Here is a 14,799-nt window from a genome sequence, read left to right as displayed (position 1 = left end):
AGCAAAGGTTCAGATGTACAGAAGACTATTACATGTATGAAAACACTAGGAAACATTTAGATGTTGATCATGAATTTAGGGGGCAAAAAAGAAATAACTGAACAGGGAAGAGAGTGTCAGATTGTAAAGGTTCTTGAAAGAAGAAACTACAAATCTGTAGCACATGCTATCTTCGCTTCACCTATGCCTCATTTCCATACAGAAGACACCTTCGGCTTTGGTGAATAGATCCTGTACACACAAATGGCTCTCTACTTCAGCACCTGTATCTCTCTAGCTGAGACCTTTCTTGGTCTGTGTACAGGGGATGCAGGAAGTTCTGAGGACTTAATAACCCCAGGTGCAACATCAACCAGCAGGAGGTGGCAGGTGAATATTATGGCTTCCTTGTCCCTCAGAGTCAAGTCTGAAGTACGTTCCACAGTCCCTCAGAAGGTACCCAGCAGAAGTGAACTCCCAATGCTCACAGCAGCAGCCCACCCATCAACACACCCTTCACTGACATTATTCCTTTCCCAGTTTCACTTCCTCATTCTCTCTACACCTGTGGGGATCACACACCGCAAAAATCCTAGTACTCAAAGATGTGTCTCAGGGCCTGCTTTTGAAGAAAACTGAGGGAAGTCAATGTCACACAGAATAAGGAGTAGCTGGCTTAACTGGTCACAGTAGTGTTGGATGTTTCAGAAAATCAAATATGGTGGTATCGTTTAAAACATCTTTTAAAAGATTAGAATCTGGATCTAACCAGCAATTTGAGAAACTCAGCAATGAGACATTATGGGCCTCGTTTTAAGTGGCAATTAAGGAAGGAAGGCTTTAAAAAAGGTATTTCCAAAGGGCAAAAAAATTAAAAATAATACTCAGATCAGTAAGAAAGAATGAAAGAGATTATTTAATGTACTCCATGGTATCTAACCTATAGAAAAAGCACAGCACAATCTAATTTAAAAAAGGAAGTTAAGGACATTCTGTGGTCACAGATTGGAAAGCTTAATATAGTTAGGATGTCAACACAACCCAAAGCAATCTATAAATTCAATGCAATTCCCATAAAAATGCCAACAGCCTTCTTTGCAGAAATGGAAAAGCCCATCTTCAAATTTACATGGAAGGGCAAGGGACCTTGAATACCTAAAGCAATCTTGAAGAATCTGGACTTCAAAACATACTATAAAGCTATAGTAATTAAAATAACCAGGTACTGGTACAATAATAGACATATAGACCAATGGGATAAAATTGAAAGTCCAGAAATAAATCCATACAACTATGGTCAACTGCTTTTCAACAGGGGTGCCAAGTCCATTCAATGGCAAAGAAGAGTCTTTTCAATAAATGGTGCTGGGTAAATTGGATTTCCACATGCAGAAGAATTAATCAGGATCCATGCCTCACACCACACACAAAAACCAATTCAAAATTGATCAAGGACCTAAATGTAAAAACTAAAACCATAAAATTCTTAGGAGAAACTTTAGGGGGGAGGTTGTGGGACCCAGCATTGAATGATAGGCTGTCAGAAATGATAACAAAAGCTCAATGAGATATCACCTCAAAAAAAAAAAAAAACAGAAAACAAAAGGTGTTGGCAAGGCTGTGAAGAAACTGGAACCTTCATTCACTGTTGATGGGAATGTAAAACGGTGCAGCCACTGTGGAAAACAGTTTGGCAGTTCCTCAAAAACTTGAGCATAAAACTACCATATGACCCAGTATATAGCCGGAAGAAATGAAGACGGGAACACAAACTGAAACCTGTCCACCAATGTCCACTGCAGCACTATTCACAATAACCAAAAGGTGGAAACAACTTAAATAGCCATCAATAGATGAACAGATAAACAAAATGTGGTACATACCTATAATGGAATTATCATACAACCATAGAGAAAGGAAGTTGTGATATATGTATGCCACAACATGGATGAACCTTGAAAACATTATCCTGAACAAAATAAGTCAGTTACAAAAGGACAAATACTGTATGGTCTCACTTACGTAAAATAAGCAAACATATAGAAACCAAAGATTATTAATGGTTATCAGGGTGGGAAAGAGGAAGAAAGGGAGTTTTAGTTTGGGGGGCATTGAGTTTATGTTAATGAAGGTGGAATATTTTGGTAAAGGACAGCAATAATCGTAGCACAACATGAAAAATGTAATCATTGTCACTACATTGTAAATCTGGAGGTTGTATTGGTGAATATTTAAAGATCCCAACCCATCAATTTAAAGATCCCAACCCATCAATGATCAACTGAAATTGAACTTGTACCTTTTCCTAACTGCCTGGTTCTCATCCACTCACCTGGAGAGTCTGAACTTGCAATTTCTCCATCTACTATCCATGGCTCTTCTCCTTGTTCCAACTTGAAGATCACATCTGGTTTCATAACTTCATATCCTATTCAGGGAAAATCACAAAGGACTTGGACCCAACTGTTTGGGCTTTAAAGCCTCTGAAGAATGAGCAAGGTTTAGCCTCAGAATTGGCCCAGTGAAGTTACCCATTTGTATCTCAGCACAGTGAATAATTTTCAAAGATACCATAACAGTCTCCCTGGTAGTTAGCAGGGACTAAGAATCTTTGACTTCTATAATTCAAGTCCAAAACCACTAAGCACATCAGAGGCTCTGGAGTCAGACTGTCTGGGTTCAAACACAGGCTGTTTCATTTACTAGCTGTCAGTCCTTTGGAAAGTTACTTCTCTTTCTCTCAATCTCCTAATTAGGAAAAAAGGATAATAATAGTACCTGCCATAGAGAATTGCTGTAATGATTAAATGAGTCAGTATGTGTACACCATGTGGCATACATAAGTTGTATGTGTTCGGTGGTGCTCTGCTGCTGCTACTACTACTACTTAGTTTCAGACACTGAACAATGAAGTTGTGACTTCATTATCAGAAGATAAAATCCAAATATTTTCTCTGGTGTCACAATCCAAGATACTTTGATCTCCTAAATTTAAGTCCCAAATAGTTAAATATTTCAGAACTCTCAGCAACTGACAAGAGAAAAGGCAATTTATTGAGCACAATCTGAGGTACTCTGGGCAGCTTTTCTTACCCAATGATACTAGGCTGCTATAGTTCTCCAACATGACATCCTTGTATAAGTCCTTCTGAGAGGGGTCCAGCAGCTGCCATTCCTTCTGGGTGAAGTCCACAGATAAATCTTCAAATGACAATGACTCCTGTAAGAACACAATCCAAGTAAATTAGAAGTAGTTATCAATTTCACATGATGTGGGAAAGAAGTATCAGAGCTTGGGCACATTACTGTCATCATAGCAAGATGTATTGAATACCCACTGCGTTCCTACCTTTGCATTATACCTTGTGGGAGAAAACGACATTGTGTATTCTTCCATACCTCCATTTACATAGCATATGAGAGTTGGAATAGGAGACTTTAAATCCTCTGAGCCACCAACAAAATACTTACTAAACATCATATATGTCAGACACTGGAAGAGGTGGTAGCAACAGAAAGATAAATAAAACGAAATCCTCAAAAACTGCTTAGTCTCAGAGTGGGATGCAAACATGTACACATATAAATAAAATAAGGTGTTATAACAGCAAAAACTAAAACGAAGAGAGGGCACAATGTGGATAACAAGCAAGGAGAGTATAATCCTATCTGAGACTTTTAAATGAGTCTACAAAAGAGATAAAGCTTGAATTGAGTTTTAGGAGACTAGTAATATTTTCAAAAACACCAGCAACAACAGAAAATGCAAAGGCATCCTAGCAGGCAGCAGTTCATAACAGGACCAAAACACTGCTAGGGTTGAAAAGGTGCAAAGAGTTTAGTCGGATGGAAGAAGAGGGTGTGTGGGGGACAGTGATTAATTTAAGGGCCAAAATGGATGGCAAAGCAGATTGTGGCTAACAGTTTATACTGTCTTGTTTCTTGTTGCCAATAGTCATGTGAAGTTTTATAAGAAGGGTGGTGACATAACCAACTTTAGGTTTTAGAAAGGCAACTGGACTTGAATCAACATGGTGGATCATTTTTCCTTATGTCCTAAAGACCCTTTTCTCTTTCTGAGATTCCCATGACACAAATGTTACACACTTTGGTATTGTCCTACAGGTTCCTAAAGCTATGTTCATTTTCAAATTTTGTTCTCTCTGTTGTTCAAAATGGATAGTTTCTACTGATCTGTGTTTACCATCACTGACTCCTCTCAAAGTCTACAGTTTTCTTTTTAGGGTCAGATTTCATATTTACCAATAGTAGTCTGCATTTGTTAAAGATGTATGTGTGTGTTTTCTTATTATCTCAGGAGACTTTGGGAATCTGTGTATAGATTAAAACATGGACGAACCTCAAAAACATGCTAAATAACAGATGACAGATGCAAAAGATTACTTATGTATAAATCCATTCACACGAAACTTCGGTAAAAGGCAAAGCTGTATAGAGATTAAGCAGATCAGTGGTTGCCCCACGCTGTGGATGGGAATGGGAACTGACTGCAAATGTCAAGGGATTTTTTTTTGAGTGATGGAAATTTTCTAAAACCGGATCGTGTTGCCAGTTGCTCAACTCTAAATGTACTAAAAAATCATTCAATTATACATTTAAAATAGGTGGATCTTATGGTATGTAAATTATACCTCAATAAAGCTGTAAAAAAAGATAGTATTATGAATAAATTTATGCCAACTTAGATCAAACAGATATATTCCTTTAAAAACAACGTATTCAAACTGACTATTATGGATTGAACTGTGTCCCCAAAACATGTATGTTAAGTTGGCCAGGCCATGATTCCCAGTATTGTGTGACTGTCCACCGTTTTGTCATCTGATGTGATCTTCCTATGTGTTGCAAATCCTACCTCTATGATGTTAATGAGGCAGGACTCAATCTACTAGATTAGGTTTTGTTAAATCAATCTCTTCTGAGATACACAAGAAAGAAACAAGCAGAGAGACATGGGGACCTCATACCACCAAGAAAGAAGCACCGGGAGCATAGCGCATCCTTTGGACCTGGGGTTCCTGCGCTGAGAAGCTCCTCGACCAGGGTAAGATTGATGACAAGGACTTTCCCCCAGAGCCGACAAGACAGAAAGCCTTCCCCTAGAGCTGGCGCCCTGAATTTGAACTTCTAGCCCCACTGTGAGAGAATAAATTTCTCTTTGTTAAAGCCATCCACTTGTGGTATTTTTGTTATAGTAGCACTGGGTAACTAAGACATTGACACAAAATTAAATAGAAAATCTGAACAGACCTGTAACTGTTAAATAAATTAATACCACAATTTAAAACCTTTCCTCTAAAATAACTCAGGACCCTAGATGGCTTCAGTGATGAATTCTTCCAAACATTTAAAAAAAAAATAAAATGATCTTATACAAACTCTTTCAAAGAATAGAGAAAAAGGAAACAATTCACAATTCATGTTATAAGGCCAGTAGATGCCTGATCCCAAATCTGACAAAGAAATCACAAGAAAACTACAGGCAAATAACTCTCACAGCACAGAATCAAAACACCTACCAAAGTATTAGCAAACTGAATCATGTCGCGTATAAAAAGCTATCACGGCACGACCAAATGAGCTTTCCTCCAGTAGCACAAGGTTGGTTTAACATTCAAAAAGTAATATAACTAATCATATTAACAGAATAAAAGAGAAAAACCGTATGATCAACAAAACAGATGCAGAAAAGGCATCTGATGAACATCTGCTCATTGTAAAATACAATCAACAAACTAGTAACAGAAGGGAATGTAATCTGATAATCTATTTAAAAAATCTGTAGCTAACATCATGCTTAATACTGAAATACCGACTACTTACCCCTTCAGGACTAAAGTATCACTGTCCAACAGAACTTTCTGTGATGACTGAAAGGTTCTATGTCTGCACAGCTCAATATAGTAGTCATTAGCGACAAGTGTCTACTGAGCACTGGAAAGGTGACTAGTGCAACTAAAGAACTGATATTTTAATTTTTATTTCATTTTATTTGCTTAAATTTAAACAGCCACACGTGGCTAGTGATTACCACACTGGATGGTGCAGGTACAGAACAAGACATTTCCTAATAACACTTCTATTACACATTCTCCCGGATGTCCCAGCAAGTACCAAAAAAGGCAAGGAAAAAAGTATCAATATTGAAAAGGAAGCTGCAAAACTATCTTTATTCACAGATGGCCTGAATGCATATAGAGAAAATCCAAAAGAACTCACAAATTAAACTAGTGTTTTGGAATACATACTCTGGGATAAAATTACAAAGAAAAGAAAGGAAGAAGTTACAAAAAAGTCAGGATCCTCGTTACCTTTCTCAGAAGGGCACATGAAGAGCTTCATTTGGGCTGGGAATATTATATTTCTTGAACTCAGTGGTGATTTCAAGTGTATTCACTTGATAATACTTCATTAAGCTGTACTTTTATACACTTTTCTGCATATAAATTGTTCTTTACAATTAAAAATGTAAAGAAAGTAATTATGATCACTAAGCTTTACTTTAGCATTATACCTTTGGCTCACACTCTGAGGACTACTATGAGAAATGGCCATAAAACCCATGTATTTATTCCACTGTTTCTCTTGAGGATATTACCCACTATATCATTTATTCAAAGACCATCAAGGAAAAAAAAAATCAATGCCTAATGATCAAGAAATATTTACTTCCTATGAGGAATTAGTTTGCTTTTTCCTTTGAATAACACAGTTCATAAATGCTCATAATTCTTTATCATAACTGCCAAAAATTTCATATCCAAGTTTGCGGGTCAAATTTAATAATTTTGCAGGATATTAAGACATAAAGATTTCAATCTTAAAAACTTCAAAAGGTCCTATAGTTGATATATACTGCTCCAAGTTTGTCCCAATCCTGATACTCTATTCTGAGAATATTTTTCCCTAATCTTGATTTTTAAATATTTATACTTCTCTTTATTACTATAAAACTTACGCTTCCTCTAATACATTGGAAAATAAAGAATAAGAAATCAACTCACCTGTAACATGGTCATTTTCTGTTGCCCACATGAGATGGTTAGCCAGTCTGAGACTGATCTCTCCTGTGTCTCTTCTGCCTCTACCTCAAAGCTCTGGGGTGAGGTCTTGGCTAGGTCTTCTACAATGAGAATAAATTCTTAGTTCCAGGACCTCCTTTCTTATTTCACATAAGCAGGCTTATTTCTGGGGAACCAGGATCTGTGGACTTAGGGAAAAATGCATTTTAGCTGGTACATTCACATTGTGCCTAAAATCATTTCTTTCTTGATAGGAACTAGGGATTTATGATCATCTAAGTCCAGAGTGTGGCTTTCTATATAACTGAAAAAGGGCTAGCAGAGACAGAAACTGGATATAGTATAGAAGATCCCAGAATCCTTAACTACAAAGTAGGAGTCTATGGCTATGAAAACAGATACAGAAATATTAGAAATAAACACAACTTAATTTTAGGCAGATGGAATTTTGGAAAGCTCATGAGATTTTGTATTAAAGCAGATCTGATTTTCAATCAAACTTTTCCCTTTTACCAGCTCTGTGACTTTGGGCAAAAACAAAGACACTATATCTTTCTGAGCCTTAATTTCCTAGTATATTATTCTATATCTCTCCTAATTTTGTCTGCCAATTCTATCAATTTCTAAAAGAGATGTGTTAAAATCTCTCAATATGATTATAGACTGGTCAATTTTTCCTTGTAATTCTGTTGATGGTTGATTTAAGGCTATGTTGTTGGATGCACAGTGCTTACATATTTCTGGATTTTTGTTTTTAATCATTCATCTCTAAATAATGCTTTTTGCCTGAAAACCTATTTTATCTTAGATATAGATGGCAACATCAGCATTCTTTTGGTTAGTATTTCCCTGGTATACCATCTTCCATCCAATTACATTTAAAATTTCAGTATTATCGAAATAAAAAACAAAAAAGACTCAGCAAATACAAAATTAACAACAATGAAAAAGATGAAAAAAATAAAGAAAAACAACTCTGCACAGAAAATTAAGTGGAACAAGGAAACTGTCAACAACATAAAAAAAAGGACATCAAAATGACAGCACTAAACTCATACCTACCAATAATTAACGCTGAATGTAAATGGACTAAATGCACCAATAAAGAGACAGAGACTGGCAAATGGATAAAAAAACACGATCCGTCTATATGCTGCCTATAAGAGACACACCTTAAGACTTAGAGACACAAACTAAAATTTCCGTATTTTTCTATTTCTCTTATAAGCAGTTTAGAGCTCAAATCTGTGTTTTTTAAAAATCCAAAGAATCTTTTAATTTATGAATTCAATACACTTGATATTTACTGTCATTCTTACATATATTATTGCTTTTTTTCCTCTCTTCTTGTCTTCTGAGCCTTCATTTCTTTACTTGCTAAAATGGTAAGGATAAAGTGGACCTCAAAGTTGAATTCTGAGAATGAGATTTTAAAAGGAATATGATAAACACAGTGCTTTGTAATAACAATAATAGCTTACATCTGAATGCTTTCTATATGCATGGCAACATACTAAGCAGCTTACAATTTAATATTCACAGATGACCTATAACAGATTTAACATTATAATCTCCATTTTACAGACAGAAAACTGAGACTTAGAGTGACTGAGTGTGCCCATGACTGCACAGCTATTAAGCAGCAGAATTGGAATGTTCTTTCTCTTTCCTGCTGTGTTCATGGCATTTACCATCAAAATCATGTTATTTCACACACACACACACAAATCCTAGAATTAGCTCTTATTTCCATGCAAACAGTCATATTATTACCACAGAAACACAAATGAAGTACAGCCTGCCTCACCCCTTTATCATACTAAAAAGCAGCACTTAAGACTCCAGGTCCTTTCCTTTCATGCATCTCTGTGATTTAAACTTCATCGCCAACTCAGAAATGCATACTGAGGTTTCTCCCAGTTATGCAATAAATTATTCCTTTTTACCTTAAATTGTGATAATATATGCACTTTATAACAGTAGCTGGCATACAGTAATCATTAAATAAATATAAGCCATAATTATTATTACAAATGTAAAAATATGATGGTAAAATGTAAAAAAGCATACAAGCTAAATAAGAAGTAACTATTATTACCTATGACGCTACTACACCACAGATAACCATTCTTAAGAGATGGTGGAAACTATTCTGACACTTTCAACAAAAACTGAAGCATATGGTCACATTTAAAAACTGTTTCTGTTTTTTCCCACTATGAACATCTTTCCAGGTAAAACGATTTTCTATATTATCAACAGCTTTCTTATGTAAAACAGTAAAAAGAAAATAAAATTCTACTCATAGAAGAATATACGAAATATATACATATACTTGATAAGAAATATGCAAGACTCATATGATAGAAACTAAAAACACCAGTGAGGATTATAAAAACAGACTTAAGTAAATGTATAATTTGGTCTTGTCCTGAGATAAGAAGGTTTCATATTGCAAAGATAATTTGGACCAAAATGAGCTATATATTTAAGCCAATTCCAGTGATAATCTCTCTTTTTTTTTTTCTTTAACAAGTAATTCTGAAGTTCATTTGGAAGAAAAAACATTCAGGAACAACTAGGACATTTCCGGAAACGCAAAGTAATGAGTGTGAACTGTCACAATAAAATACTAACATAAGTTGTAAAATTAAAATAAAAGAGCATGAAGGGGTAGGTGGGAAGGTGGGGAAAGGAGGACACAACACTTAGGCATCGTTGAGCTTCTGTTAGGGGTGATGAAAAAACTCGGGAATGGTGATGGTTGAACAACATGAAGATATTTAATGTCACTGAACTGTACATGTTAAGATTGTTGAAATAGCAAACGTTTTATTAACTACATATTTACCATAATTAAAAAAAGAAGAACATGACGCTGGCTCCAGAAAAGATATACAGATGAGTAAAGTGTAACAGTTCAAACTAAGTCCTAAGTTGTTGTGTGCCTTTGAGTCTACAGGACTAAGTATAACTGCCCCATTGGGTTTCCAAGGAGCTGCAGGTGGATTCAGCCTGAGCTCTTAACCACTTCACCACCAGGGCAAAATCCCAAGGGTGTGTTAGAATTTAGCATGTGATAAATGTAGCATTTTAAAACCGTAAAACTGGATTGCTTAATGAATGGGATAAGTGATTAACATATGAAAAAAAATAAAGCTAGTTACCTATCTCATACATTTCAACAAACTACTTCTAGATGGATTAGAATGAAAAACAATGTAAACCACATTAATGCATGAAGAAAATACAGGTGAATATATTTGTAAAATTTGGGTTGAGATTTCCCTGAACACGACACAAAAGACAAAGGCCATGAAATAAAAAATGAGTTGACAAATTTAACCATTAAAAAACATAAAACTTCCTTGCGGTTAAAAGAAAATAATCATAAACACACACACAGAGACACACACACCTTTAAACAACTTAAAAGGCAAACAAACCAGGAAAACATACTTAGAACAAATGCATCATTTCTTTCTCAGTAGGCTTTCACTTCATTTCATTTTCACGTAATAAAAATTCTTACATTGGAAAGAATAAAATTATGTTTACAATTCAAACCATTTCCTTAAGGAGATAACCAAACTTTACAATGTGATTTTAAATTTTCTTTTATAAACTTTTTAAAGACTACTTGGTGAAGTTTAGATGGATTTCAGTGAGAATATAAATGAGTGGTGCAGTGGTTAAGAGCTACTGCTGCTAACGAAAAAGGTCAGCAGTTAGAATCCACCAGTCACTCCTTGGAAACCCTATGGGGCAGTTCTACTCTGTCCTATAGGGCCGATATGAGTCGGAATCGACTCAATGGCAACAGGTTTGGCTTTTGTGTGGTATACATGAGTAGAGGGGTTTATGTAGAAGTGATGTAGATTTATTACAAAGAATATGCACGGTTGAAAATTTTAGGTCAACTGGTGTGACAGGCCGTCAGTATAGTAATCGTAAAATATTTCTGATGATACTTAAGTTTGTTACTCAGAACAATGCAAATTCTAGACACAATTTTACTTTTCCAATTTAAACAAACACGTTCTAAAGTTGACCCTGGAAGGAGAAATTACCCCTTGAACTAACTCTCTACAATTGGTTGCAGCATATCCTCTCAGTAAATGGAAGACTAAGCCCTTCACTGTAGACTTCTGCACATTTTAACTGTTTTTTTTCACCCTGGCAGTTTCCTATACTGCAGTTCTCCCTTTACCAGTTCTCACATTTATCTTCAGAAGGAAGGGGCTACCATCATTACTACCGAGTAGTTCCACTCTTCAAAAAGTTCAATGGGAATTTCAAGGAAAAAGTAAACAATAACATTTACTTACACTTATTGTGTGCCAGATAATGTTTTATACACCATATTACCTTTTTTAACTCATCCAACAACCCATGACAGAAGAAGCAATAAAGTACAGAGAGGCTCAGCAACTTGCTCAACATCTATGACAGAGTCAGGAAGTGGTCTATCTGGGCCACTGGATCCACAAGTCCTCTCCAGAAGCTGTGATCATACCCTTCTCCAATACCAGAGGGGGTGCTAGGCAAAGGCCTTTGGTGTCCCTGTTTTTATTCCCAGTACAGGAGCAATATAGTTCCCTGTACAGAACTGATGGCACCCAGGTAGACATAGAATAAATACAAGAGAAAGAGATTCTCAGAGGACACTTGAAAAGGCTCCCCAGAATTTAAACTCCACACTTTGCACAAATATTACAAGTTAAGGAAAGACGTTTATGATATATTGTAAAGACTTTAAGTAGTGTATAAAGTATATTTCCTATTTTGTTTCTTCAAAGGAAATATAAATAGGTAAAATGTATAAAAGGAACCCTGGTGGCGCACTTGTTAAGCGCTCAGCTGCTGACTGAAAGGTAAGCAGTTCAAACCCACCAGCCCCAGGGAAGATGTGGCAGTCTGCTTCTGTAAAGATTACAGCCTTAGAAACCCTATGGGGCAGTTCCATCCTGTCCTATGTGGTCACTATAAGTCTGAATCGACTCAACAGCAACAGGTTTTATTTTGGTTTAAAATGTATTAAAAAATCCATACATTTATTGACTGAAGAAATGTACCAAAATTTTAACATTTACTATGACCTCTTGATGAGATTATCAAGATGCTCCAAATTGACTCCAAAGAACATATTTTATCATAGAAGGAAAAGTGATAAATATTATTTAAAATTATTTACAAGTCCTTAACCCAAGGAAACAACAGGCAAGCAGAACTTAAAGTTTTAGTTTAGCATCACACGGCTGAAACAAAGTAAACTCTATTACAGTGTTGTCAAAACAGATAGATTAGGAATCAAATCACTGCTAAAGATAAGGAGTTTGTTTGAAGTAATGGCAAAAAATTATTTATAATAGCAAATAACTACAAACAGCTTCAATACCCATCAGTAAGGGATGTGATAAATCATGGCACATCCACAGAATGGAATTCCTACAGCCTATACTAAGAATGAAGCCCTAGTGGTACAGTGGTTAACCACTACAGCTAACCAAAAGGTCAGCAGTTCCAATCCACCAGCAGCTCCTTGGAAACTCTATGGGCCAGTTCTACTCTGTTCTATTGGGTCTGTATGGGTCAGAACAGACTGGCGGCAACAGGTTTTTTTTTTTTTAATATTAAGAATGAAGAGCACTGGTGGCGCAGTGGTTAAGCGCTCAGCTGCTAACTGAAAGGTTCGGTGGTTGGAACCCACCAGCTGCTCTGTGGGAGAAAGATGTGGCAGTCTACTTCAGTAAAGATTTACAGCCTTGGAAATCCTGCGGGGCAGTTCTAGTCTGTCCTACAGGGTCACTAGGAGTCAGAATCGACTCAAGGCAATGGGTTACCTAACAATGAGGGGCGGATAAATACTACGTGGTTGTCAACTTACAACGTTAAGTGAAAAAAGCACAATGCTGAATGGAATGTACAGTATGCTACCATTTGCATGAGAAAAAAATAAATGTATACGTATGAGCTTATATATGGAAGGACAAATAAGCATCTGATTCCAGTGGTTGCCTCTAAGGAGGCGGAGAGACAAGAGACAACACATTTATTTTTCATAATATACCCACTTTATCTTTTGAGTTTGGTACCATGTGCACAAATTACATAATTAAGTAAAATAAAGTATTTTTTTTTAATGACAACAAAAAGCATCTGAGTAAGGAAAAAAAAGATCATTTCTTTCCACTCCCTCATTTTCAGATGAAAAATCTGATAAAGGCAGATGTAAAACCCAGAATTGGCAGAGGATAGCCCAAAGTAAGTGGTAGAGCTGAAATCAAAATCAGAAATAAGGACTTCCGAGCTAATGATCTCTCTCCCACAACAGCTACTATCAAAGTTTTGTTGTTGTTGATTTTAAGCAGAGAGGTGCTTTAAAAAAACTCTACACATAAAAGCAGGACTGTGCTGGATGAAGCGAGGTTGGAGAAGGGAGAACAGAGTCCCAGCAATCAAGTCACCATTCCCACTGCATTACACCACCGTATACACAGACACTTACACAATAAACTGTTTCTGTTCAGCCATGGGTCCTTCACTTCAATCTGTCCTGAAGTGGAGTCCGAGACAAAGACATCCGAGGATGGCTGTATCCCATGGGCACAAAACCCAAAATCAAACCCGTTGCCGTCGAGTCGATTCCGACTCATAGTGACCCTACAGGACAGAGTAGAACTGCCCCATAGGGTTTCCAAGGAACGCCTGGTAGATTCGAACTGCTGACCTTTTGGTTAGCAGCCGAGCTCTTAACCACTGCGCCATGGAGGCAGCATCACCTTTTAAAAATCAACCTGAAAGGAAACATCCAAAGAACATAAAAACCCAGGGGCCAAACAAGGCAGTAATGAGTGAGGACACCCGAAGGGGCTTGAGGGCCTTCCCACGCTAGCACACACACCCGTCCTCACTCACTCGGCCCCCAAGCACTCTCCTCAGCACACTACTCACCGACTCCTCCACTTCCGACCCTCAGAGCCCCGATCACTGACCCAAGGGATTCCGAAACACCCTAAATAAATCATCACACCACAAACTCGTGGCCGTTGAGTCGATTCCGACTCCTAGCATCATTCCACAGGCCCATCCAATCACGGGCCCCAGCCTCCATCCGGACCCCTGCAGCCCCACCACAACGCTGCACCTCAGTCCCCCAAATCGCCCCAGAGGCGCCCAGCCAGGACCCGTCGGTCCCCATGGCCCCTCCCCCCATCACTGACAAGCTGCGAACGTTTCTGTCTTCCTAAACACCAACTCCCACAGGCCTTGAATCACAAAGCTCAAAAAAAAATGGCCCCCTCAACAAACTCCCCGCCCGCCCAGCCCCAGCTGCGGCCTAGTCAGATCCCGGCGGCGCCGCGCGGACTAGAGCGCGCCGGGTGGGGCGGGGGCCCGCGCACACACACCCTCCCACCCCCGACCCCCAACACCCTCCTCACACTCACCCCTCAGCGGCAGCAAAAGACAAAGAGTAAGAAACCTCAATCCGAAAGCTTCGGTGGCCGCGCGACTGCGCCTGCGCGAGAGCAAGGTGCCGCTCAAACCCCATTTCCCAGAGTGCTGCGCGCCACGTCGGGGTCCCTGCCTCCCGGAAGCGTTGGTCGCCTAGAGACGCTGAGGATGCCTCAGAGCCGCGCAGCTGCACAAAATGTGAGTCTGTGAACACGAATACGTAAGAAATATAAACTCTTAAGATTAAAAGGAGTCCCTGAGTTGCTTAAACGGTTAAGCAATCGTCTACCAACCGAAAGGTTGGCGGTTGGAAACCACCCAG

At 38.0% G+C, this 14,799-nt stretch overlaps 1 protein-coding gene across 1 annotated transcript in view; it reads right to left on the bottom strand.

Moving 5' to 3' along the window:
- LOC101348966 (uncharacterized) overlaps positions 1–14,566 on the bottom strand; it is a 41,329-nt gene extending 26,763 nt beyond the window's left edge. The window contains exons 1-5 of the mRNA XM_023739308.1: positions 14,471–14,566; positions 8,342–8,438; positions 7,005–7,210; positions 3,073–3,199; positions 2,312–2,407 (exon numbers count right to left, since the gene is read on the bottom strand). Coding sequence (XP_023595076.1) covers positions 2,312–2,407; positions 3,073–3,199; positions 7,005–7,019 — 238 coding nt within the window. The 5' untranslated portion in view covers positions 7,020–7,210; positions 8,342–8,438; positions 14,471–14,566. The remainder of the gene's footprint in view (positions 1–2,311; positions 2,408–3,072; positions 3,200–7,004; positions 7,211–8,341; positions 8,439–14,470) is intronic.
- Positions 14,567–14,799: the final 233 nt, after the last annotated feature.

Source organism: Trichechus manatus, unplaced genomic scaffold (assembly GCF_000243295.1).
Source record: "Trichechus manatus latirostris isolate Lorelei unplaced genomic scaffold, TriManLat1.0 scaffold00131, whole genome shotgun sequence".
In the NCBI taxonomy this organism is placed as follows: Eukaryota; Metazoa; Chordata; class Mammalia; order Sirenia; family Trichechidae; genus Trichechus; species Trichechus manatus.
This window is presented reverse-complemented; position numbering and strand designations above follow the sequence as displayed.